The following is a 27600-nucleotide window of genomic DNA, read 5'->3' as shown; positions in this document are numbered from 1 at the left end:
CTATCAGGTTTTCATCAGCCAGAGTGTATTTTTAGGCCGTCTTCCTCATGGAAAAGGTCATAAAGCAACATTTTAGACAGAGATGAGCACTGAAGCTCCTGTGCTGCGTGGGTCTGCACTAATAGATGCACAGAGGAGACCAGATGGCCTGAAGACCATTTCATGGGGACGTTAAACAGTTTTTTGTGGTGTTTGGCTAGAATAAGAACACGTTCAGAGCTAATCTCTCTAACGGTGTTGTTAGGTGGATTCATATCTGAGGTTAAGCTAGCTTTTTATCAAGGTTTGACCTAACAGTTCTTTAGTTTCCAGGAGAGAAGGATGACTCCATCTCTGTCAGAGAAAGAAGATCTGATGTCAAATCACAGAGAAAGAGGAACAACTGTAGAGATGCTGATTATTATTATCATTATTATCAGATATATTTAGAGTCACTTAACCATGGCATGTTACTGTGAATATAATAATCTACTAGAATCTTCTATCAGCATGTTTGTGTCATTTAAGTTGTCAAAGTCAGAAACACACACACACCTCCAGTTGTAGTATATTAATACTGGAATTCTCCACATTTTTGGCTCTGATAGTCATTTTGAATCATTTCATGAACAACAAAATAAACCTGTGAACCACTTTATATACAAACCACTCATTACCATCGCTGAAATGTAAACCAGTATGTTTTTAATCACACACTCTTCATCCCTCATAGACTTGCATTTGTTTATGGAAGGCTCTTGCCTCTGCCAATATGGCCGACACGATGACGTACAGCGGCAGCGGGCGAACACAGCCAATGAGGCGTCTACGTCTCTGGTTGAAACACTCTAACAGAACGTGTACATAAAGGTCGTTTAAGAGGAACAGATTCGGGTTTTAATTGTAGCTCACTGAACGTTAACCCGGTCTCTGTTGCTAGGATACGGCGCACTCTACGCGTCAAGGCGTTGCTAGGATACGGCAAATTGAGCTCAGAGGAAGTTGGACTGCGTTTGAACCGAGTTTAGAGTTAGCTAGATCCATAAAACCGTGTTAAGTCCGCAGTCTGAGCCCACTTTCTGTTAAGTACGTGTGTTAATGGTGTTTAATCCGAGCTTATTTGACTTTATAGTTGTGTTTTTACCATGTGTGCCCCTCTTTAAACCGCGTTTTTACCGTCTTATCACCGCGTTCTCTCCGTGTTTTTACCGCGTCTCAGCCCTCTTAGTTTAAGCCGTGTTTTTACCGTGTTCTAAATGTGTGTTTTTACCTGTATTTACCGTGTTTGTACTGTGTTTTAACCGTGTATTTACCGTGTTTCTACTGTGTTTTAACCGTGTATTTACCGTGTTTTTACCGTGTATTTACTATGTTTGTACTGTGTTTTAACCATGTATTTACCGTGTTTGTACCGTGTTTTAACCGTGTATTTACCGTGTTTGTACTGTGTTTTAACCGTGTATTTACCGTGTTTGTACTGTGTTTTAACCATGTATTTACTGTGTATTTACCGTGTATTTACCGTGTTTGTACCGTGTTTTAACCGTTTATTTACCGTGTTTGTACTCTGTTTTAACCGTGTATTTACCGTGTTTTAACCGTGTTTTTACCGTGTTTGTACTGTGTTTTAACCGTGTATTTACCGTGTTTTTACCGTGTTTGTACTGTGTTTTAACCGTGTATTTACCGTGTTTTTAACGTGTTTGTACCGTGTTTTAACCGTGTATTTACCGTGTTTTTAACGTGTTTGTACCGTGTATTAACCGTGTTTGTACTGTGTTTTAAACGTGTATTTACCGTGTTTGTACTGTGTTTTAACCGTGTATTTACCGTGTTTTTACCGTGTTCTAAATGTGTGTTTTTACCTGTATTTACCATGTATTTACCGTGTTCTCACCGTGTGTTTTTACCGTGTATTTACTGTGTTTGTACTGTGTTTTAACCGTGTATTTACCGTGTTTTTACCGTTTTTGTGCCGTGTTTTAACCGTTTATTTACCGTGTTTGTACTGTGTTTTAACCGTGTATTTACCGTGTTTTTACCCTTTTTGTACCGTGTTTTAACCGTGTATTTACCGTGTTTTTACCGTGTTTGTACCGTGTTTTAACCGTGTTTGTACCGTGTTTTAACCGTGTATTTACCGTGTTTGTACTGTGTTTGAACTGTGTATTTACTGTGTTTTAACCATGTTTTAACCGTGTATTTACCATGTTTTTACCTTGTTTGTACCGTGTTTTAACTGTGTATTTACCGTGTTTTTCACGTGTTTGTACCGTGTTTTAACCGTGTTTGTACTGTGTTTTTACCGTGTTTGTACTGTTTTAACCGTGTATTTACCGTGTTTTTACCGTGTTTGTACTGTGTTTTAACCGTGTATTTACCGTGTTTTTACCGTGTTTGTACTGTGTTTTAACCGTGTTTTTACCGTGTTTGTACCGTGTTTTAACCATGTTTTTACCGTGTTTGTACTGTGTTTTTAACCGTGTATTTACCGTGTTTTTACCGTGTTTGTACTGTGTGTTTAACCATGTATTTACCGTGTATTTACCGTGTTTTTACCGTGTTTGTACCGTGTTTTAACCGTGTTTTTACCGTGTTTGTACTGTGTTTTTACCGTGTTTGTACTGTGTTTTTACCGTGTTTGTACTGTGTTTTTAACCGTGTTTTTACCGTGTTTGTACTGTGTTTTTAACCGTGTATTAACCGTGTTTTTACCGTGTTTGTACCGTGTTTTAACCGTGTTTTTACCGTGTTTGTACTGTGTTTTTACCGTGTTTGTACTGTGTTTTTAATGTGTTTGTACTGTGTTTTTACCGTGTTTGTACTGTGTTTTTAACCGTGTATTTACCGTGTTTTTACCGTGTTTGTACCGTGTTTTAACCGTGTTTTTCCCGTGTTTGTACTGTGTGTTTAACCATGTATTTACCGTGTTTTTACCGTGTTTGTACCGTGTTTTAACCGTGTATTTACGGTGTTTTTACTGTGTTTGTACCGTGTTTTAACCGTGTATTAACCGTGTTTTTACTGTGTTTGTACTGTGTTTTAACCGTGTATTTACCGTGTTTCTACTGTGTTTTAACCGTGTATTTACCGTGTTTTTACCGTGTTTTAACCGTGTTTCTACTGTGTTTTAACCGTGTTTTTACCGTGTTTTAACCGTGTTTCTACTGTGTTTTAACCGTGTATTTACCGTGTTTGTACTGTGTTTTAACCGTGTATTTACCGTGTTTTTACCGTGTTTTAACCGTGTTTCTACTGTGTTTTAACCGTGTATTTACCGTGTTTTTTCCGTGTTCTAAATGTGTTTTTAGCTGTATTTACCGTTTATTTACCGTGTTTGTACTGTGTTTTAACCGTGTATTTACCGTGTTTTAACCGTGTTTGTACTGTGTTTTGACCGTGTATTTACCGTGTTTTTACCGTGTATTTACTATGTTTGTACTGTGTTTTAACCATGTATTTACCGTGTTTGTACTGTGTTTTAACCGTGTATTTACCGTGTTTGTACTGTGTTTTAACCGTGTATTTACCGTGTTTGTACTGTGTTTTAACCATGTATTTACTGTGTATTTACCGTGTATTTACCGTGTTTGTACCGTGTTTTAACCGTGTATTTACCGTGTTTGTACTGTGTTTTAACCGTGTATTTACCGTGTTTGTACCGTGTTTTAACCGTGTATTTACCGTGTTTGTACTGTGTATTTACCGTGTATTTACCGTGTTTGTACCATGTTTTAACCGTTTATTTACCGTGTTTGTACTCTGTTTTAACCGTGTATTTACCGTGTTTTAACCGTGTTTTTACCGTGTTTGTACTGTGTTTTAACCGTGTATTTACCGTGTTTTTACCGTGTTTGTACTGTGTTTTAACCGTGTATTTACCGTGTTTTTAACGTGTTTGTACCGTGTTTTAACCGTGTATTTACCGTGTTTTTAACGTGTTTGTACCGTGTATTAACCGTGTTTGTACTGTGTTTTAAACGTGTATTTACCGTGTTTGTACTGTGTTTTAACCGTGTATTTACCGTGTTTTCACCGTGTGTTTTTACTGTGTTTTAACCGTGTATTTACCGTGTTTTTACCGTGTTTGTACCGTGTTTTAACCGTGTTTGTACCGTGTTTTAACCGTGTATTTACCGTGTTTGAACTGTGTTTTAACTGTGTATTTACTGTGTTTTAACCATGTTTTAACCGTGTATTTACCATGTTTTTACCGTGTTTGTACCGTGTTTTAACTGTGTATTTACCGTGTTTTTCACGTGTTTGTACTGTGTTTTAACCGTGTTTTTACCGTGTTTGTACTGTGTTTTTACCGTGTTTGTACTGTTTTAACCGTGTATTTACCGTGTTTTTACCGTGTTTGTACTGTGTTTTAACCGTGTTTTTACCGTGTTTGTACCGTGTTTTAACCATGTTTTTACCGTGTTTGTACTGTGTTTTTAACCGTGTATTTACCGTGTTTTTACCGTGTTTGTACTGTGTGTTTAACCATGTATTTACCGTGTATTTACCGTGTTTTTACCGTGTTTGTACCGTGTTTTAACCGTGTTTTTACCGTGTTTTTACTGTGTTTTTACCGTGTTTGTACTGTGTTTTTACCGTGTTTGTACTGTGTTTTTAACCGTGTATTTACCGTGTTTTTACCGTGTTTGTACTGTGTTTTTAACCGTGTATTAACCGTGTTTTTACCGTGTTTGTACCGTGTTTTAACCGTGTTTTTACCGTGTTTGTACTGTGTTTTTACCGTGTTTGTACTGTGTTTTTAATGTGTTTGTACTGTGTTTTTACCGTGTTTGTACTGTGTTTTTAACCGTGTATTTACCGTGTATTTACCGTGTTTTTACCGTGTTTGTACCGTGTTTTAACCGTGTTTTTCCCGTGTTTGTACTGTGTGTTTAACCATGTATTTACCGTGTTTTTACCGTGTTTGTACCGTGTTTTAACCGTGTATTTACGGTGTTTTTACTGTGTTTGTACCGTGTTTTAACCGTGTATTTACCGTGTTTTTACTGTGTTTGTACTGTGTGTTTAACCATGTATTTACCGTGTATTTACCGTGTTTTTACCGTGTTTGTACCGTGTTTTAACCGTGTTTTTACCGTGTTTGTACTGTGTTTTTACCGTGTTTGTACTGTGTTTTTAACCGTGTATTTACCGTGTTTTTACCGTGTTTGTACTGTGTTTTTACCGTGTTTGTACTGTGTTTTTAACCGTGTATTTACCGTGTTTTTACCGTGTTTTTACTGTGTTTTTACCGTGTTTGTACTGTGTTTTTACCGTGTTTGTACTGTGTTTTTAACCGTGTATTTACCGTGTTTTTACCGTGTTTGTACTGTGTTTTTAACCGTGTATTAACCGTGTTTTTACCGTGTTTGTACCGTGTTTTAACCGTGTTTTTACCGTGTTTGTACTGTGTTTTTACCGTGTTTGTACTGTGTTTTTAATGTGTTTGTACTGTGTTTTTAACCGTGTATTTACCGTGTTTTTACCGTGTTTGTACCGTGTTTTAACCGTGTTTTTCCCGTGTTTGTACTGTGTTTTAACCGTGTATTTACGGTGTTTTTACTGTGTTTGTACCGTGTTTTAACCGTGTATTTACCGTGTTTTTACTGTGTTTGTACTGTGTGTTTAACCATGTATTTACCATGTATTTACCGTGTATTTACCGTGTTTTTACCGTGTTTGTACCGTGTTTTAACCGTGTTTTTACCGTGTTTGTACTGTGTTTTTACCGTGTTTGTACTGTGTTTTTAACCGTGTATTTACCGTGTTTTTACCGTGTTTGTACTGTGTTTTTACCGTGTTTGTACTGTGTTTTTAACCGTGTATTTACCGTGTTTTTACCGTGTTTGTACTGTCCCTGCCCTCTCTCCAGCAGCATGGAGATTGTCCATGTGTACTCCAGGCCCCGTGCTGAGTTCGGCCGTCAGTGTCTCTTCTCCGACCGGCCTGCTGAGCTCCTGGTGGACATTCCTCCGGATCCGAGCCTGGCTCTGCTCTATATCCAGAAAACCCCCCGGGACCAGGCCCTGCAGGCTCGCTGGGAGATGTCCGAGCACCAGGTGAGTCTCTCCTCAGACCCAGTGTATTTCAGAGGTGGAGGAATGCAGGACAGTTAACCCTCAGCCATCTCTTGGGACATTTTTGTCCATTTGTGCTAATTTTTCCTCTTTTTCTGCTCACCATTCTGGCTGTTTTAGTGCACATGGTCATTTTTACCTCCGCCAAGGAGGTCATGTGACCAGGAGGGTTTGTTTGTTAGTTTGTTAGCAACATAACTCAGAAAGTTGTGGACGGATTTTGATGAAATTTTCAGGATATGTCAGAAATGGCATAAGGAAGAACTGATTAGATTTTGGCATCACCGTCTGGATCCAGGAATTTTTTGAAGGATTCTGTACTATTGGGAGATAGGGCTCATGGCGGAGGGCTGTGCTGTTACCACTTTACACCAGGAGATGGTGGACATGAGTAACTTCAATCCCAGCAGCATTGTGGGTGTGTTTCTATTCAAAGTTTTGGAGTTTATAGAGTTTGAAAGACGAAAACCCGGTCGAGGAGACGAGTCGGAGCGTAACAGAGAGAAAGACAGAGAATTGTAGCGAGAATACTCACAATGCTGGGAGGAATAGAGGAACATTCACCCTCTGACATGACTTCCATTGCCTCACTGTGTTTCCACCCCACCGGGGACGGAGTAATCGGCGGATGCCGTGGTGGGGGGCACATGGGGATGGATCCAGGAATTTTTTGAAGGATTCTTCACTACTGAGGTAGGGCTAATGGCGGAGGTCTGCGCTCTCCGAGTGCTTTTCTAGTTGTAATTAAGTTTCTTTCTTGGCAAATTTTTTTTTAATTCAAATTTCAATTGCTCTAATTATTACAGAAGCGGATTAGGGCCATTTTTGATGGAGAAAATAATTTTGGGAAATCGAGATTAAAGTCAAAATGACTAGAAAAAAGTGGAAACTTGTTATTACTGACAGCGGATCATAGCTGCTGTGTGTTTATGCGGCAAAGAGAGAATGTTTTTGTTATTAAATCCAATAATGAGGTATAACTTCACATATTCATTGATATGAGGCATTTTGCAGAGACAGTTATTCTCTGTTATTGTCTGAAATACTCATACATTAACAGGAGACACAGCTCTCGTCTTCCTCTCCGTCTGATCACCTGTAGAGACGCACAGGTGACCGGCTCAACCTTGGTGATGGGAGAGCGAAGGGAGATTGATGACTCGTTTATTGATCAGTGTTTGTTAAAAACAACTCTACGGACATATCTGAATGGAGGCGCTGCATGAAAGCAGCGATGGAAACACATGAGGTTTTTATTTCTAAATTTAATACACAAATGTAATGTGCATCGCGTAGTTGGCGTTTTGCAGGTTATGTTTCTTTATGTATCATACACAATACTGTCAACTAGAGTTTCCAATAAACACGTGACACAGTGTTCTTTTTTTTTGCCTTTTCTAACATTTTGTCATTAGCAGCAACTTTTTTATGATCAATAAATGATCAATCTCCCTTTGCTCTCCCATTACATAACAAGGTTGTCTGTCACCTGTGCTCTCTACAGGTGATCAGACAGAGAAGGAGAGGAAGAGAGACACGAGCGCTGCTGTGCTCCTCTTAGTGTATGAGTATTTCAGACAATAACAGAGAATAACTGTCTCTACAAAATGCCTCTTATCAATGAATATGTGAAATTACACCTTATTATGAGATTTAACAACAAAGACATTCTCTCTTTGCCACATAAACACACAGCAGCTATGATCCCCTGTTAGTAATAACAAGTTTCCACTTTTTCCTCGTCATTTCAACTTAAGTCTCAAAATTGTTTCAACTTTATTCTCAAAATCTCAACTTTATTCTCGAAATTTTGACTGTAATTTCGACTTGCCCAAAATTATTTTCTCCATCAAAAATGGCCCTAATCTGCTTCTGTACTCTAACAGGTCAGAGGAACACTGTGAAACACATTCACCACCCTTTAAAGTCATTAAGGACAAAAATGTCCACTTCTAAAAAACTGCTATAAAAACTGAACAGATTCATATTTTTTCTGCTTTTTTTCCATAAATCTCTTAAACAACTTCAACTGTGTTCAAAACTACCCAACATTCAATCATTTTGAGGATTTTAACCCTTTAAATGCCAGATTGATTACTTAAAGTCAGTGTTGTTTTTATGAAAAAAGTGAAAAATTGTGAAATCTTCCTTTAACCAAATGTTGGATGGCTGGGGCGTTATTTCTAAATCCAGCGTGGACATGTTCATGATTAGACAAAATATTGACTTTGATACATTTTTAGTTTTTGTGTAGCAGCAGATTTAAAATGTACTACCTTTTAGAGTTATTAAGGACAAAATGTGCACTTCCAAAAAATAAATTTGGTATACATTGATATTTTTTCTGCTTTTTTTTTTTTGGTCAAATATTTTGATCAACTTCAGTTCTGATCAAAACAATCAAATATTGTATAATTTTCAGGATTTCAGTTTGATTACTGCATGGTCATATTTTTTCTTAAAAAAACACACAAAACAGTAATTATTTTCCCACTGACTCCCATTCAAACCACATTTTTGTTATATAAGTAATCAAGCTGGCATTTAAAGGGTTAAAAGAAATGTGTAAAAGTACATTAACTTTGGTTCAAATTCACTTTGGCAAAAATCAGACTATACAAGTCAAAGTAGGAAGGCTTTAATTTCAAGTTTATTCTGAGTCCTACTGAGGAGTTTACAGCAGAATCTGAGCTTTCCTTATCAGCATTAACTCCATGAGAATATGAATCTACCAGGTAGCTCAGGTAAAGTCACACCTTTACCCACCCAACAGCTGCACAGAGGTGAGGAATCAGAATCAGCTTTATCGACCAAGGTCTGAAACAAGGACTTATCTCTGGTTAGCTCAGCTCTCAGCCAACAGGAATTAAACATTTAATACAAAAAATCGGTACAGCTGAGGAAAAGTATAAGAAAGGATGATTAAAATCCTGGTGTAAGGGTGTGTGTGTTCATAGTATGGTGTAAAAGAATGTTAGAATGCTGAGTGGACATTATCAGAGTGTTAAACATGCAGGCAGATTAACATGAGGGAAGATTTAAGATCGTTAACATTAAATTATGAGGAGAGATATTTATTATAGAGAGCCTTCTGACTGTGTTAGTGTCAGAGACAGCATTAGAGGAGGGGTTCTCAACCTCAGGGTCGGGACCCTACTGGGGGTCACGAGACACCGAGAGGGGGTCTCCAGATGCCTTAAAAAAACTAAGAACATGTTTGAATTACACTGTTGCCATTTTACACCAGTTTGGCCCAATTTTAACTCATTTTTATCACCTTTTCCCACCATTTTTTAAAAAGATTTATTTTTGGCCTTTATTTGATAAAGGAAGGACAGTGGATAGACTCGGAAACAGGGAAGAGACATGCGATAAAGGGCCACAGGCCGGATTTGAACCCGGGCCGCCCGTGTACATGGGTAACGCCTTAAACCACTCGACCATCTGCGCTCTAAACACCAGTTTTAACACATTTTTTGTCCATTTTAAACTCTTTCACCCACTTTTTTTCTGCCTGTTTTTGCCACTTCTAATTTAAATCTTTCCACTCTCTGCCTATTGTTGGCTTTATTAACACATTATTGCCATTATTAACACCTTTACCACTTTTTAATCCACATTTCATGATTTGATATGCCCATGTCTGACTGTTTCTGCCTCAGCTAACCCTTTTTTCCAGTTCATATCAATTTTCATGCCATTTCTCTAAGTTTGCACCTATTCTTGACACATGAACTCAATTTTTGCCATTTTATGTTTATTTTTTGCCACTTTTATCTAATTTCTGGTACTTTTAAAATCCCATTTCACCACCTTTTCCACCATTTTTGCCATTACTAACCCATTTCAGCTATTTTTAATGTATTTTAATTCTGTTTTAACAAAAGGATTTACATTTTTAAAAAGGCTTCTTACTATACAAATGAATTAAAATGTGTTTCTTTGATCAGAGTGGTTATGTTTCAGGTGAAATGTAAAGTACCACAGCTTAACTCTACAAAGGACCAGGATTTTGCTGGCCTCTAGTTTGGCTGGGTCCCAGAAACCTCCCCCTTTATCCCTCTCATGGACGACCTTGTCTCCACATGACTGTTCTAGACTGTTCCTGGCCTCAGGTACACTGAGGGTCCTCGGTCTCTGGGGGTCCTCGGTCTCTGAGGGTCCTCGGTCTCTGGGGGTCCTCGGTCTCTGGGGGTCCTCGGTCTCTGAGGGTCCTCGGTATCTGGGGGTCCTCGGTCTCTGGGGGTCCTCGGTCTCTGAGGGTCCCCGGTCTCTGAGGGTCCCCGGTCTCTGGTACCTTTATTTTGGGGGTCCCGTGCTGAAAAGAACCCCTGCATTAGAGTGCAGGTAGTGGCTTAAATGAGTGAGTAGATAAATGTAGAGCCATCCTCTCTCTGTGCTACTGGTGTAGTCAGAGCTAAACTACTGACCAGTTTCATGTTGATGAAAACGCTGCATTTTACAATATAATGAAGTCAAATACTTTCCCCTAAATGAACTAAAGGTGAAAGGACAGATTTCCAGATGGACTGAGGACGTTCTAGAGCAGAGCTAGAGGATCACAGTAAATGTGATCGTTTAGTCTCTCCATCCCTGCTGCTCAGAGTGAAACTAGTGACAGAGAAGAAGAACAGCAGCAGTCAGAGGCTGTAAACGCAGCCGTGCTTCTGCACAGCAGGGGGGAAGAGTCTCTTATTGATGGTATGTCTTTCAATCTAATCAGAAAGGATGTGATTGGTCATTATAAAAAGAAAGATAACAGACTCACAGCTCAGTAGAGGAGGCTTGACCTTTGACCTCTGTTCAAACGGCCCCACACTGCCCTCTGCTGGTTGAAACTTCTCAGGCTGAGTTGGTGTTCAGTCTACCAGAGTGTTCCCTCAGCTTCAGCGGCCCTGGTTCAGGTAAAGGTGAAGGCGTGCGTCTCTGCAGGTGAACACGGAGCGCTTCGAGTCAGAGAGCCGTGGGATTAACCACGTGGAGGGGGGGTGGCCCAAAGACATCAACCCCCAGGAGATGGAGCAGACCATCCGCTTCAGGAAGAAGGTGGAGAAGGACGAAGGCTACATCACCAGCGTGGTCCAGCTAGGACAGGTAACATCCACCCACAATTTATAGCCCCACCCCCTCGCTATGATGTCACAGGCTCAGTATGATGTCATCTTGTACAGGTCATGGAGCACTGCATCCGCCAGAACAACGCCATCGACATTTACCAGGAGTACTTTGAAGAGGAGGAGGAAGAGGAGGAGAACCAGGAGCCGCCATCCGCCAAGACCATCAACGTGTTCAGGTTGTGACATCACAGCACGCACAGGAAGTAGACAGTCACGCCACAGGAAGTACTGATGCATCCTTTGATACTCTCTGTACCAAAGAATACTTTCTCCTCAAATGTCCCCTCCTTCACTAACATTCAGTCCTCTGCCTTCACTGATCTCATCCTTCAAAGCCTATAAAACATTCCATCCTTGCCCTTTACATGCAGGCCGGCCTAGGCCCCACCCTCTTTCATTGTGAAGCCATGCTGTTGTAGCTTGTGTCAGTATGGCTTGGCATTATGTCACTCAAGGAAGACAGCCAATCCCCGATGAACCTCATCCATCCAGTCTGTACCTGTCTATCTATCTGATGCCATGAAGAGTCCTGGATTCTGATTGGCTCCCTGATTGTTTGTCCTCAGAGATCCTAACGAGCTGAGCAGAACCGTCACCGGGCTCTCGTGGCATCCGGACGGCGGCAGGAAGTTGGCAGCTGCCTACTCCTGCCTGGAGTTCCAGAAAGCGTCCAGAGAGCTGAGCCTGGACTCGTACATCTGGGACATCGGTAGGCCAGACGGTCAGCTCATTCAAACCCCGCCTCTTCTCAGAGTTCTGTCCAATCAGACGACCCTTTTCTGTTTCAGAGAACCCAAACAAACCAGAGACGACCCTGAGACCGCCCTCGGCCCTGGTCTGTGTAGACTACAACCCTAAAGACCCCCACACCCTGCTGGGCGGGGCTTATAACGGACAGATCGGTGAGTAGGGTGTGGTTCCCCTGTCTCCTCGCCACTTCCTTCTTCTTCTGCAGATGTTGCCAACACATTTAAGCATTTCAGACCGAGCTGTCTGTCTCTGTCTCCATGATCAGGTGTTTTCCCATCAGCCCTAGCTCCCCCCACTAAAACAGGTTTCTGGTTGTTATTTAATGTTTAATGTTTGAAGATGGAGCAAGGCTGGTCCTCATTTATCAGACTGGTGTAGAACCAGCACACATTTATGGTAGGAATCATCTTAACAGAAGGTCCAGGTGTGATTTAATAGACATGACTATCTGGCCAATCAGAGCATAGGACTGAGCGTGTGTTGATAAATACCACGGCTGGAAACAATTATCGTTTAATTGACACGCTCCCATCAGTGACACTGTGTGGGGTCCACTAGAATCCAGACCCTGATACTGCAGACCCCACTACACTGTCTCCACTGTCTGTAGATATGGGGTATGTTTGTTTTAGTGTTCTGGGACACCCGGAGAGGAAGCACACCTGTGGAGGTGTCCTCTGTGGAGACGAGTCACCGAGACCCCGCCTACAAAATCCTCTGGATCCAATCAAAGACTGGGACGGACGCTTTCTCCGCCTCCACTGATGGACAGGTAGAGATCCGCTCCATTGATGCTCTAACCCTGTCTTTGTTATAAACAGCGCAATGTTCCTTTAAATAAGCCCTGCCCCCTCTGCCAGGTGCTGTGGTGGGACGTGCGCCGGCTTAGCGAGCCCACGGACCGACTGGTTCTGGACCCGAGCAGGGAAGGGAACCTGGACCGAGCTTTAGGAGCCGTCTCCCTGGAGTTTGAGTCCACCATGGTAAGAGCCATCAACGTGTAACATCACTGTGCCTGTAAGACCAAAACCAGGGCAAAGACATCATGGTGAACATCCTCACTGCCCTTAAGACAAAAACCAGGGCAGAGACATCATGGTGACTATCCTCACTGCCCTTAAGACAGAAACCAGGGCAGAGACATCACAGTGACTATCCTCACTGCCCTTAAGACAGAAACCAGGGCAGAGACATCATGGTGGCTATCCTCACTGCCCTTAAGACAGAAACCAGGGCAGAGACATCATGGTGTCTATCCTTGCTGCCCTTAAGACAGAAACCAGGGCAGAGACATCATGGTGACTATCCTTGCTGCCCTTAAGACAGAAACCAGGGCAGAGACATCACAGTGACTATCCTCACTGCCCTTAAGACAAAAACCAGGGCAGAGACATCACAGTGACTATCCTCACTGCCCTTAAGACAGAAACCAGGGCAGAGACATCATGGTGTCTATCCTTGCTGCCCTTAAGACAAAAACCAGGGCAGAGACATCATGGTGACTATCCTTGCTGCCCTTAAGACAAAAACCAGGGCAGAGACATCATGGTGACTATCCTTGCTGCCCTTAAGACAAAAACCAGGGCAGAGACATCATGGTGAACGTCTTCACTGACATACATATTCAAGGATATATAAAAACTACCACCATGGCTACCTTTAGTTGTACGTGGCTGATTTCCCTCAGAGGCTGAACACCAGAGCTGAAATGACATGAAATCTAACCTGACTGTGGTCCAGTCTTGAGTTCATTCATGGAGGATCCTGAAGTTCCTCACAGTCCGTGTCTCCGTCCTCTACAGCCGACCAAGTTCATGGTGGGGACGGAGCAGGGCGTGGTCATCTCCTGTAACAGGAAGGCGAAGACTCCAGCAGAGAAGATCGTTTGTACGTATGATGGTCATCATGGACCCGTCTACGCCCTCCAGAGGAACCCCTTCTTCCCCAAAAACTTCCTGACCGTGGGGGACTGGACAGCTCGAATCTGGTCTGAGGACATCAAGGAGTCCTCCATCATGTGGACCAGGTAAGAAAGGGGGACACAGGTTTAGACTTCTCCTGCAGCTCCCTGTTCTCTTCTTTTTACCTGTTGGGTTTATTGTGAATTTGTGGTGTATTAAAGTGTTTTAGTCCTGAATGACAGTTTAAATTAGAGCGGCGTTATCCTCCGTCTGTCCTCAGGTATCAGACGTGGTCGAGTTAATGAGTAGTCAGGTGACTAGAGCGGCGTTATCCTCCGTCTGTCCTCAGGTATCAGACGTGGTCCAGTTAATGAGTAGTCAGGTGACTAGAGCGGCGTTATCCTCCGTCTGTCCTCAGGTATCAGACGTGGTCCAGTTAATGAGTAGTCAGGTGACTAGAGCGGCGTTATCCTCCGTCTGTCCTCAGGTATCAGACGTGGTCCAGTTAATGAGTAGTCAGGTGACTAGAGCGGCGTTATCCTCCGTCTGTCCTCAGGTATCAGACTTCCTACCTCTGTGACGCCTGCTGGAGTCCCGTCAGACCGTCTGTGTTTTTCACAGTGAAGATGGACGGCTCATTGGATGTCTGGGACATCCTGTTCAAACAGAACGACCCCACTCTCAGCATCAAGGTAGGCACTTAGGCCACGCCCACATTTAGTACCACGCTGACCTCAGGACCCTTGACACTGTCATTGATGATGTCATCTTTGTTCCCGCCCTCAGGTGTGTGATGAGCCCCTGTACAGCCTGCGTCTCCAGGACAACGGACGTCTGGTGGCGTGCGGCTCTCAGGGGGGCGGGGCCACGCTGCTAGAGGTGTGCCCAGGACTGTCGACCCTCCAGAAGAACGAGAAGAGTCTGCTGGCAGCCGTGAGACGCCACACACCTCTGATCAGCTGATTACTGTCTCCACGGAGACGGTAGTGTTCACGTAACCACGGAGACCGAGCCATGACTCACCATCTCTGTGTGCAGATGTTCGAGCGCGAGACGAAGCGAGAGAAGATCCTGGAGGCGCGGCAGAGAGAGATCCGCCTGAAGGAGAGGAGCCGCTCAGAGCAGAGCCGAGAGGACGACGGGGGACGGGAGGACGGCGAGGACGGCCCCGATCAGCTGATCGCACGAGCTGAGGACGACTTCTACAGCCTGGTGGAGGCGGAGCAACGCAGGAGGAGGGAGCGAGAGGCCCAGAGCAACCAGGTATGAACCGATCAGTGATTGGCTGGTTAATTTCTCAGGAAGACTGAAAAAGTCCTCAACTTTAAAAAGTCACTCCAGTTTTGAGCTGAGATTAGCATGATGTCTTTGAACGGATGATCTCCACAGTCAACCAAACTTTATTTAAACCCACAGGATTAACAAACCAGAGGTAGACACTCAGAAACGTTTAGGCTGCAGGATAGAGACACACTAACCAGTTAGCATTTTAAATTTAACCATGAGACACTCCTGTTTGTTACTCTCACAGCTACGGAGGCCCTGAAGGGACACTGGCACAAAAACAATCTGGTGCACGTGACTACGTTTGTCATGAGAATAAGGATTCATGATATTGGATTTTTGCCGATATCCAAAACGCTGATATTTACAGATTAATTTTAGCAGATACCGATATTTAAATATGCTCTTTAGAAAAAAACGTCAGTCCTTTTGGACATTTTAAGGTTTAAGGATGACCAAGGAAACAAACTTTAGTCCTTAAAAACCTCAGCTGACATAGGTCCACAAAACTCCACTAATTTATGAGGATATAGCAGTGTTGCTCAACCAAAGAGCCAAATTGTTGAAAAATAACTTTGCAAGAGCCACAATCTAAGAGGTAAAAAGTGGCCAAATCAGCTTAAAGTAGCAATATAAATAAGTTAAAGGTGGCAAAAATAGTCAAAAGACAACAAAAATGGGTGAAAATTGGCAAAAATGGGGAGGAAAGGGTCAGAAAGTGGCAAAAATGGGTGAGAAGTGACAGAAAAATGAGTTACAGATAGCAAGAAATGGTACAAAAGTGGCAAAAAAGAGTGATTAGTGACTAAAATGGGCAAAATGCAGTCAAGAGTGGCAAAAAATTGGAAACAAGTGGTATTTAATGTCTAAAAGTAACTTAATGGATGAAAAGTGGCAGAAATGGTGAAAAAGGGCAAAAAAGTTTCCATTTTTTAAGGTTTTCTGGAGGAATATTATTTGAAATGAAGACATAAAAGAGCCACACGTTGAGTATCTCTGCTAAATATGGACAAAATTTACAGTAGATGTACGCTGAAATACACAGGAAGAATATCAGATCTAAGCATCTGCAGAAATTTTGATATGTACTGATATCGATGTTTGCCTTTTTAAGCTAGTATCTGCTGATACTGATACCAGACCGATAATATCGTGCATCCCTACGTGAGAACATGTTTTTGTTTTCAGCCCATGCCCCTTAAGGGCCTCCGTACCCAACGCAAATGTTCTTTTCTGTCTGAACGTCTCCATGACCTTTATTTTGTTGTTTTTTTCCAGAATGGTGTCGCTGAGGATAAAACAGGAACATCTGACGTGTTTGAAAATGGAACCTCACATGATTAGGATTATTGATTATATTATTATTGATTATTTATTACAGATTTATCCTGATCAGTTTCATATTGTGAAGATTTATTTTTCAGCATAGATTTAATAAAAGTTTCTTCAATAAAACAACGTTGATATTTTTAGAAAGGTTTTTAGAACGGAAACAGGCGGACATGTGAAAGGTTGTTGATTGATCTGATCCTCAGTCTAACATTGATAATCAATAATATTAATAGAAGTGAGACTGTGGTTTCTCTGGTTCTGTCTTATTGTAATAAACTGACATTGTAAATATGAAGCTCCATTCTTTTTTAACAAATATTATTTAGTCTGACGTTAATTCTACAAGTGTGTTCATTAAATACATGAAAACACGTAAAAACAAGTTCTTCATGTTCTATATCACTGTTTCTGTTTCTGTGTGAGAACAAGTACTGCTGTTTGACCAAAAAACACAAAATACCCTCTCTAATGTCAAAGTGAAAACAGATTTCTACGAAGTAATGCCAATGAAATAAAAAAACTACATTGTAAGATAAGTGACTGCATAAATATTCACCCTTTAATGTGACTGATCTGATCCAGCAGAGGTCCAGACAGTTGGTGCTAGAAGACTAACAGTTGGGACGGTTCATCCGTATTCTCCTGATAACCCCAGAGACTGGACCCTGATAAACCAGAGACTGGACCCTGATAAACCCAGAGACTGGACCCTGATGAACCCAGAGACTGGACCCTGATAAACCCAGATAAAAGACCCTGATAAACCCAGAGACTGGACCCTGATGAACCCAGAGACTGGACCCTGATAAACCCAGATAAAAGACCCTGATAAACCAGAGACTGGACCCTGATAAACCCAGATAAAAGACCCTGATAAACCAGAGACTGGACCCTGATAAACCCAGATAAAAGACCCTGATAAACCAGAGACTGGACCCTGATAAACCCAGAGACTGGACCCTGATGAACCCAGAGACTGGACCCTGATAAACCCAGATAAAAGACCCTGATAAACCAGAGACTGGACCCTGATAAACCCAGAGAATAGACCCTGATAAACCCAGAGACTGGACCCTGATGAACCCAGAGACTGGACCCTGATAAACCCAGATAAAAGACCCTGATAAACCAGAGACTGGACCCTGATAAACCCAGAGACTGGACCCTGATGAACCCAGAGACTGGACCCTGATAAACCCAGAGACTGGACCCTGATAAACCCAGAGACTGGACCCTGATGAACCCAGAGACTGGACCCTGATAAACCCAGAGACTGGACCCTGATGAACCCAGAGACTGGACCCTGATAAACCCAGATAAAAGACCCTGATAAACCAGAGACTGGACCCTGATGAACCCAGAGACTGGACCCTGATAAACCCAGAGAATGGACCCTGATGAACCCAGAGACTGGACCCTGATGAACCCAGAGAATGGACCCTGATGAACCCAGAGAATGGACCCTGATGAACCCAGAGAATGGACCCTGATGAACCCAGAGACTGGACCCTGATAAACCCAGAGAATGGACCCTGATGAACCCAGAGACTGGACCCTGATAAACCCAGAGACTGGACCCTGATAAACCCAGAGACTGGACCCTGATAAACCCAGAGAATGGACCCTGATAAACCCAGAGAATGGACCCTGATAAACCCAGAGAATGGACCCTGATGAACCAGAGAATGGCCCCTAATAAACCCAGAGACTGGACCCCAGACCCCCTGTCCTCCTTTATCAGTAAAGGTATAAAAGCCCAAAAGTATGACTTCAAAATCCTTTTTTTATTTTTAGGTGTTTATTCTTCTAATTTTCCTGATGTTTGTTTTTGGGCTCAGCTCCAGATGTATCAATGGAGGGGAGCAGGAGGGGGCGGGGCAGAGGGAGGATGGGCTGGGTTCAGTAGTCCGCTCTGTGGAGGGCTCCCACCACGCCCCCGGCCCCGCTGATGTCTCGCTCTGTGCCGCCGTTGTCCTGATGGTTGTTTCTCTGAGATTGGTTGAGTCGCCTCTGTGGGGGCGTGGCCTTTGTGTCCTTCAGCAGACTCCAGCGGCGGTCTCTCCACGGCGAGTCCTCTGGCTGCCTTCTCCGCCGGCTGCTCCACGCCATGGTTGCTCCTCCTGGCTCCTCGCTGCAGGTCATCCAGGTAGTTGCTCCTCTCAATGCAGTGACCTCTGCAGGTGTTAAAGAGCTCCACTGCTGCCGCAGGGTCCACACTGTCCACGTCTATGAGGTACCTGCACATCAGGTACCCAGTGCGGTTTAGGCCGTGTGTGCAGTGGACGCCGATCAGCCTGTCGTTGTCCGAGTTCTCCTCCAGGAAGTCAGTAACGGCTTGTTTAAAGCTCAGGATGGTGTTGTTGGAGGGAACCCGCTGACCCTGGGTGGGGATCTTCATGTAGGTGACAGACTGCGGGACGTCGCTCAGCTGGTAGTACTTGGTGGTGAAGGTCAGGTCAATGATCAGACCCAGATCCTCGCCCTGACTCTGCACCGAGTCCAGCAGGTCCCACAGGCTGAACGAGTCCACCGCAGAGACCTGACGGTTTGCTTTTAGAGGAACTTTGAAGGCGATGAATCTAGTTCCAGGAATTCTATGCCCTATAGGATGGTACTCCAACCATCGGTCAGGAACGCCGTTTTTCTTCTTCTTCATATCATGTGGAGGCATGTCAGCGCCCTGGACATAAAAACAGAGACACATAGATCTATGAAGGTCAGAAGTTAATACACTTTACTTTTCTATCATGTTTGGACCTCAGGCATCACTTTAGTTACCACCCTGTTGTCATTGAGGACAAAAATGTCCACTTTCAAAAAACTGATATAGAAACTTAACAGATTCTTTTTTTTCTGCTTTTTTTTTGCATAAATCTCTTAAACAACTTCCACTGTGCTCAAAACTACCAAACATTTAATCATTTTGAGGATTTTAACCCTTTTAATGCCAGTTTGATTACTTAAAGTCAGTGTTGTTTTTATGAAAAAAGCAAAGAAATGTGAAATCTTCCTTTAACCAAATGTTGGATGGCTGGGGCATTATTTCTAAATCCAGCTTGGACATGTCCATGATTAGACAAAATATTGACTTTGATGCATTTTTAGTTTTTGTGTAGCAGCAGATTTAAAATGTACTACCCTTTGGAGTCATTAAGGACAAAAACGTCCCATTGACTCCCGTTAAAACCACATTTTTTGATCTCATAGCCACTGCATGATAAAATCATGCATTCTGTGATGTTATGGTTTCATTTTTGAGAAAAATAGTCAAATTTGTCATTTTTAATGTTCATCACTAAAATCAGACATTTCCCCATTATAGGCCTGTGCATGGAAAGCCTGTCATTTCAGTAGTTTATGTGCTTGTGTTATTGAGCTTTTAAGGCTAATTAGTTTGAATGGGAGTCAACGGGACGTTTCTGTCCTTAGTGACTCTAAAGGGTCGTAAATTTTAAATCAGACGCTACACAAAAACTAAAAATGCATCAAAGTCAGTATTTTGGCTAATGTTTGACGTACCCAGGACTGATTTAAACCCAACATTAGTTCTCTGGAAAATAATTAACGTTTAGTGTGTTTTTTAGAAAAAATATGACCATCCTATAATCAACCTGGCATTTAAAGGGTTAAAATCCTGAAAATTATTCAATAATTGATTGTTTTGATCAGAACTGAAGTTGATCAAAAGATTTGACAAAAAAAATCAGAACAAAAATAAAAATGTATACTATTTTCGTTGCGGTTTTTGGAAGTAGACTCTCTGTCCTAATGACTCCAAAGGGTAGTACATTTTAAATCTGATGCTACACAAAAACTAAAAATGCATCAACATCAATATTTTGGTCCAAGCTGGATTTAGAAATAACGCCCCAGCCATCCAACATTTGGTTAAAGGAAGATTTCACATTTTTTCATAAAAACAAGATTGACTTTAAGAGAGGGTTAAAATCCTCAAAATGATTGAATGTTTGGTAGTTTTGAGCACAGCTGAAGCTGTTTAAGAGATTTATGAGAAAGAAAAGAAACAATATGAATCTGTTCAGTTTTTATAGCAGTTTTTTAGAAGTGGACCTTTTTGTCCTTAAAGGCTTTAAAGGGTAGTAAATGTCCTCTGACCTGTGAGAGAAACTGACATTTAAACTCAAAAATCTGCCTAAAAACGTTGTTACAAAAATGAGAGCATTTGCACTAACACAGCCAAACTGGTGAGCAGAGAAAAAGGAAAAAATGTCCCACATGGACAGAACTGTCCCTGGAGATGGCTGAGGGTTACAGGACAGTGATGACCGGAAGTTAAACTGTGTTTAGTGTTACGGACCATTAGAGTAGAAACACCAATAATGATTCAGAGACCCACAGTTAGTGGCAAACATGCTCTTCTGCCCCATGTTCTTAGTTTAAGTTATGTTAAAAATAATATTTATAAAACTGAGATGGAGCCAGAATCACCAGAATAAACGTCTGCCCCTAAAAATGTGTTTTTATTCAGGGTTTAAGTTTTCCTCTCCAGATTACCGTAATCACGTTACCTAGTGTTTGGGTGAAATCAGCTCCTGGACAGACAAGAGGCAAGAGAAAACCTCGACAGGGTCCGAAAAACTCCGTAACACCCCCCAAAACACAGAAAAAGCTCCGGAGTCCGGTAACCGGACAGTTAACGGCGATGTTAGCCGTTAGCTGTTAGCAGACAACGATAGACGTACTCCGACGTAAGCAGGAAATGACGTGTTGGTGAAGACCCCGGAAGTAGCCTGGCTTTGTTTACATCCCGCTCTTTGTTCGGTGTAAACTGGGGTCAAAAATGTCCAAAAGGAGATCCGTGAGCTCGGAGAACCGTCGGCTGAGGGCTCTGGTCGACGAGCAGCTCCGGTTAGCGGCGGAGGAGATCTACAGGCTGCTGAAGGAGCACCGGGAGGCGGACACCGGGGAGCTGAAGGAGCGGCTCACCGAGCTCATCACCGCCGCCGTGGAGCACATCTACAGCGGCTACAGGGAGGGGAGACAGGCCGGGGGAGGAGCGGAGGAGCCTGGTGAGTGTCTGGGGATGAAGCTGGAGCTCAGATAGGGGGTTAGAGTCCGGATAGAGATGGTTAGAGTCCGGATAGAGAGGGTCAGAGTCCGGATAGAGATGGTTAGAGTCCGGATAGAGGGTCAGAGTCCGGATAGAGAGGGTCAGAGTCCGGATAGAGATGGTTAGAGTCCGGATAGAGAGGGTCAGAGTCAGGATAGAGAGGGTCAGAGTCCGGATAGAGATGGTTAGAGTCCGGATAGAGAGGGTCAGAGTCCGGATAGAGAGGGTCAGAGTCCGGATAGAGATGGTTAGAGTCCGGATAGAGGGTTAGAGTCCGGATAGATGGTTAGAGTCCGGATAGAGTGTTAGAGTCCGGATAGAGATGGTTAGAGTCCGGATAGAGATGGTCAGAGTCCGGATAGAGATGGTTAGAGTCCGGATAGAGATGGTTAGAGTCCGGATAGAGGGTCAGAGTCCGGATAGAGAGGGTCAGAGTCCGGATAGAGAGGGTTAGAGTCCGGATAGAGATGGTTAGAGTCCGGATAGAGGGTTAGAGTCCGGATAGAGGGTTAGAGTCCGGATAGAGGGTTAGAGTCCGGATAGAGATGGTTAGAGTCCGGATAGAGGGTTAAAGTCTGGATAGAGATGGTTAGAGTCCGGATAGAGAGGGTTAGAGTCCGGATAGAGATGGTTAGAGTCCGGATAGAGATGGTCAGAGTCCGGATAGAGGGTTAGAGTCCGGATAGAGGGTCAGAGTCCGGATAGAGATGGTCAGAGTCCGGATAGAGATGGTCAGAGTCCGGATAGAGGGTTAGAGTCCGGATAGAGGGTTAGAGTCCGGATAGAGGGTTAGAGTCCGTATAGAGATGGTTAGAGTCCGGATAGAGATGGTAAGAGTCCGGATAGAGGGTTAGAGTCCGGATAGAGGGTTAGAGTCCGGATAGAGATGGTTAGAGTCCGGATAGAGGGTTAAAGTCTGGATAGAGATGGTTAGAGTCCGGATAGAGGGTTAGAGTCCGGATAGAGAGGGTTAGAGTCCGGATAGAGATGGTTAGAGTCCGGATAGAGATGGTCAGAGTCCGGATAGAGATGGTTAGAGTCCGGATAGAGAGGGTCAGAGTCCGGATAGAGAGGGTCAGAGTCCGGATAGAGATGGTTAGAGTCCGGATAGAGAGGGTCAGAGTCCGGATAGAGAGGGTCAGAGTCCGGATAGAGATGGTTAGAGTCCGGATAGAGGGTTAGAGTCCGGATAGATGGTTAGAGTCCGGATAGAGTGTTAGAGTCCGGATAGAGATGGTTAGAGTCCGGATAGAGATGGTCAGAGTCCGGATAGAGATGGTTAGAGTCCGGATAGAGATGGTTAGAGTCCGGATAGAGGGTCAGAGTCCGGATAGAGAGGGTCAGAGTCCGGATAGAGAGGGTTAGAGTCCGGATAGAGATGGTTAGAGTCCGGATAGAGAGGGTTAGAGTCCGGATAGAGGGTTAGAGTCCGGATAGAGGGTTAGAGTCCGGATAGAGATGGTTAGAGTCCGGATAGAGGGTTAAAGTCTGGATAGAGATGGTTAGAGTCCGGATAGAGAGGGTTAGAGTCCGGATAGAGATGGTTAGAGTCCGGATAGAGATGGTCAGAGTCCGGATAGAGGGTTAGAGTCCGGATAGAGGGTCAGAGTCCGGATAGAGATGGTCAGAGTCCGGATAGAGATGGTCAGAGTCCGGATAGAGGGTTAGAGTCCGGATAGAGGGTTAGAGTCCGGATAGAGGGTTAGAGTCCGTATAGAGATGGTTAGAGTCCGGATAGAGATGGTAAGAGTCCGGATAGAGGGTTAGAGTCCGGATAGGGGGTTAGAGTAAGGATAGAGAGGGTTAGAGTCCGGATAGAGATGGTTAGAGTCTGGATAGAGAGGGTTAGAGTCCGGATAGAGATGGTAAGAGTCCAGATAGAGATGGTTAGAGTCCGGATAGAGGGTTAGAGTCCGGATAGAGGGTCAGAGTCCGGATAGAGATGGTTAGAGTCCGGATAGAGGGTCAGAGTCCGGATAGAGAGGGTTAGAGTCCGGATAGAGGGTCAGAGTCTGGATAGAGGGTCAGAGTCCGGATAGAGATGGTTAGAGTCCGGATAGAGGGTCAGAGTCTGGATAGAGGGTCAGAGTCCGGATAGAGGGTCAGAGTCCGGATAGAGGGTCAGAGTCCGGATAGAGTGTAAGAGTCCAGATAGAGAGAGTTAGAGTCTGGATAGAGAGAGTTAGAGTCCGGATAGAGATGGTTAGAGTCCGGATAGAGGGTTAGAGTCCGGATAGAGGGTGAGAGTCCGGATAGAGATGTAGAGAGACCTTAGAGAGGGTAAGAGTCCGGATAGAGATGGTTAGAGTCGGGATAGAGAGGGTGAGAGTCCGGATAGAGATGGTTAGAGTCCAGATAGAGGGTCAGAGTCCGGATAGAGATGGTTAGAGTCCGGATAGAGATGGTTAGAGTCCTGATAGAGATGGTTAGAGTCCGGATAGAGGGTTAGAGTCCCGATAGAGAGGGTTAGAGTCCAGATAGAGATAGTTAGAGTCCGGATAGAGATGGTCAGAGTCGGATAGAGGGGTTAGAGTCCAGATAGAGGGTTAGAGTCCGGATAGAGATGGTGAGAGTCCGGATAGAGATGGTTAGAGTCCGGATAGAGGGTTAGAGTCCGGATAGAGGGTTAGAGTCCGGATAGAGAGGGTTAGAGTCCGGATAGAGATGGTTAGAGTCCGGATAGAGAGGGTTAGAGTCCAGATAGAGATGGTTAGAGTCCGGATAGAGATGGTTAGAGTCCGGATAGAGGGTTAGAGTCCGGATAGAGGGTTAGAGTCCGGATAGAGAGGGTTAGAGTCCGGATAGAGATGGTTAGAGTCCGGATAGAGGGTCAGAGTCCGGATAGAGATGGTTAGAGTCCGGATAGAGATGGTTAGAGTCCAGATAGAGGGCTAGCGTCCGGATAGAGATGGTTAGAGTCCGGATAGAGATGGTCAGAGTCCGGATAGAGAGGGTTAGAGTCCGGATAGAGATGGTTAGAGTCCGGATAGAGATGGTCAGAGTCCGGATAGAGGGTTAGAGTCAGGATAGAGCGTAAGAGTCCGGATAGAGATGGTTAGAGTCCGGATAGAGATGGTAAGAGTCCGGATAGAGGGTTAGAGTCCGGATAGAGCGCGAGCGTCCGCATAGAGATGGTTAGAGTCCGGATAGAGATGGTTAGAGTCCGGATAGAGAGGGTTAGAGTCCGGATAGAGATGGTTAGAGTCCGGATAGAGATGGTCAGAGTCCGGATAGAGGGTTAGAGTCCGGATAGAGGGTCAGAGTCCGGATAGAGATGGTCAGAGTCCGGATAGAGATGGTCAGAGTCCGGATAGAGGGTTAGAGTCCGGATAGAGGGTTAGAGTCCGGATAGAGGGTTAGAGTCCGTATAGAGATGGTTAGAGTCCGGATAGAGATGGTAAGAGTCCGGATAGAGGGTTAGAGTCCGGATAGGGGGTTAGAGTAAGGATAGAGAGGGTTAGAGTCCGGATAGAGATGGTTAGAGTCTGGATAGAGAGGGTTAGAGTCCGGATAGAGATGGTAAGAGTCCAGATAGAGATGGTTAGAGTCCGGATAGAGGGTTAGAGTCCGGATAGAGGGTCAGAGTCCGGATAGAGATGGTTAGAGTCCGGATAGAGGGTCAGAGTCCGGATAGAGAGGGTCAGAGTCCGGATAGAGAGGGTCAGAGTCCGGATAGAGATGGTTAGAGTCCGGATAGAGATGGTTAGAGTCCGGATAGAGGGTTAGAGTCCGGATAGAGGGTTAGAGTCCGGATAGAGATGGTCAGAGTCCGGATAGAGATGGTCAGAGTCCGGATAGAGGGTTAGAGTCCAGATAGAGGGTTAGAGTCCGGATAGAGATGGTTAGAGTCCGGATAGAGATGGTTAGAGTCCGGATAGAGGGTTAGAGTCCGGATAGAGGGTTAGAGTCCGGATAGAGAGGGTTAGAGTCCGGATAGAGATGGTTAGAGTCTGGATAGAGAGGGTTAGAGTCCAGATAGAGATGGTTAGAGTCCAGATAGAGATGGTCAGAGTCCGGATAGAGATGGTCAGAGTCCAGATAGAGATGGTTAGAGTCCAGATAGAGATGGTTAGAGTCCGGATAGAGAGGGTTAGAGTCCAGATAGAGATGGTTAGAGTCCAGATAGAGATGGTCAGAGTCCGGATAGAGATGGTCAGAGTCCGGATAGAGGGTTAGAGTCCGGATAGAGGGTTAGAGTCCGGATAGAGATGGTTAGAGTCCGGATAGAGATGGTTAGAGTCCGGATAGAGGGTTAGAGTCCGGATAGAGGGTTAGAGTCCGGATAGAGAGGGTTAGAGTCCGGATAGAGATGGTTAGAGTCCGGATAGAGAGGGTTAGAGTCCAGATAGAGATGGTTAGAGTCCGGATAGAGATGGTTAGAGTCCGGATAGAGGGTTAGAGTCCGGATAGAGGGTTAGAGTCCGGATAGAGAGGGTTAGAGTCCGGATAGAGATGGTTAGAGTCCGGATAGAGGGTCAGAGTCCGGATAGAGATGGTTAGAGTCCGGATAGAGATGGTTAGAGTCCAGATAGAGGGCTAGCGTCCGGATAGAGATGGTTAGAGTCCGGATAGAGGGTTAGAGTCCGGATAGATGGTTAGAGTCCGGATAGAGGGTCAGAGTCCCAATAGAGAGGGTTAGAGTCCGGATAGAGATGGTTAGAGTCCGGATAGAGATGGTTAGAGTCCGGATAGAGGGTTAGAGTCCCGATAGAGAGGGTTAGAGTCCGGATAGAGAGGGTTAGAGTCCGGATAGAGATGGTTAGAGTCTGGATAGAGAGGGTTAGAGTCCAGATAGAGATGGTTAGAATCCGGATAGAGGGTTAGAGTCCGGATAGAGGGTCAGAGTCCGAATAGAGATGGTTAGAGTCCGGATAGAGGGTCAGAGTCCGGATAGAGATGGTTAGAGTCCGGATAGAGATGGTTAGAGTCCAGATAGAGATGGTTAGAGTCCGGATAGAGGGTTACAGTCCGAATAGAGGGTCAGAGTCCGGATAGAGATGGTTAGAGTCCGGATAGAGGGTTAGAGTCCCGATAGAGATGGTTAGAGTCCGGATAGAGGGTTGGAGTCCGGATAGAGATGGTAAGAGTCCAGATAGAGATGGTTAGAGTCTGGATAGAGGGTTAGAGTCCGGATAGAGGGTCAGAGTCCGGATAGAGATGGTTAGAGTCCGGATAGAGGGTCAGAGTCTGGATAGAGATGGTTAGAGTCCAGATAGAGGGTCAGAGTCCGGATAGAGATGGTTAGAGTCCGGATAGAGGGCTAGAGTCCGGATAGAGATGGTTAGAGTCCGGATAGAGGGTTAGAGTCCGGATAGAGATGGTTAGAGTCCGGATAGAGATGGTTAGAGTCCGGATAGAGAGGGTTAGAGTCCGGATAGAGATGGTTAGAGTCCGGATAGAGATGGTTAGAGTCCCAATAGAGAGGGTCAGAGTCCCAATAGAGAGGGTTAGAGTCCAGATAGAGATGGTTAGAGTCCGGATAGAGGGTTAGAGTCCCGATAGAGAGGGTTAGAGTCCAGATAGAGATAGTTAGAGTCCGGATAGAGGGTTAGAGTCCCGATAGAGAGGGTTAGAGTCCGGATAGAGGGTTAGAGTCCGGATAGAGGGTCAGAGGCTGGATAGAGGGTCAGAGTCCGGATAGAGGGTCAGAGTACGGATAGAGGGTTAGAGTCCGGATAGAGGGTTAGAGTCCGGATAGAGGGTCAGAGGCCGGATAGAGGGTTAGAGTCCGGATAGAGGGTTAGAGTCCGGATAGAGGGTCAGAGGCCGGATAGAGGGTTAGAGTCCGGATAGAGGGTCAGAGTCCGGATAGAGGGTCAGAGGCCGGATAGAGGGTTAGAGTCCCGATAGAGAGGGTTAGAGTCCGGATAGAGATGGTTAGAGTCCGGATAGAGGGTCAGAGTCCCGATAGAGATGGTTAGAGTCCGGATAGAGGGTTAGAGTCCGGATAGAGTGTCAGAGTCCAGATAGAGGGTCAGAGGTCGGATAGAGAGGGTTAGAGTCCGGATAGAGGGTCAGAGTCTGGATAGAGGGTCAGAGTCCGGATAGAGATGGTTAGAGTCCGGATAGAGGGTCAGAGTCTGGAT

General features: G+C 44.4%; 2 protein-coding genes across 3 annotated transcripts; one reads left to right on the top strand and one right to left on the bottom strand.

Moving 5' to 3' along the window:
- Positions 1-943: 943 nt before the first annotated feature.
- dnai2b (dynein, axonemal, intermediate chain 2b) lies at positions 944-16752 on the top strand. Of its 2 annotated transcripts, none has more exons than XM_041808114.1 (13): positions 944-1065; positions 5858-6041; positions 10992-11153; positions 11231-11352; positions 11743-11885; positions 11965-12078; positions 12559-12698; positions 12787-12909; positions 13729-13952; positions 14384-14519; positions 14614-14760; positions 14866-15090; positions 16390-16752. In XM_041808114.1, the coding sequence occupies exons 2-13, from the start codon at positions 5859-5861 to the stop codon at positions 16453-16455; spliced, it is 1785 nt and encodes a 594-aa protein (XP_041664048.1). In that variant the 5' UTR covers positions 944-1065; position 5858; the 3' UTR covers positions 16456-16752. The 2 variants fall into 2 exon arrangements, with proteins under 2 accessions (XP_041664048.1, XP_041664047.1); XM_041808113.1 differs by having other exon boundaries at positions 961-1065; positions 5855-6041.
- Positions 16753-18208: 1456 nt separating this feature from the next.
- Positions 18209-21460, bottom strand: LOC121524105 (RNA/RNP complex-1-interacting phosphatase-like). Its single transcript, XM_041809306.1, has 2 exons — positions 20973-21460; positions 18209-19123 (listed from the first exon to the last, which is right to left on the bottom strand). The coding sequence occupies exon 2, from the start codon at positions 19112-19114 to the stop codon at positions 18293-18295; it is 822 nt and encodes a 273-aa protein (XP_041665240.1). The 5' UTR covers positions 19115-19123; positions 20973-21460; the 3' UTR covers positions 18209-18292.
- Positions 21461-27600: the final 6140 nt, after the last annotated feature.

Source organism: Cheilinus undulatus, linkage group 16 (assembly GCF_018320785.1).
Source record: "Cheilinus undulatus linkage group 16, ASM1832078v1, whole genome shotgun sequence".
NCBI lineage: Eukaryota > Metazoa > Chordata > Actinopteri > Labriformes > Labridae > Cheilinus > Cheilinus undulatus.
This window is presented reverse-complemented; position numbering and strand designations above follow the sequence as displayed.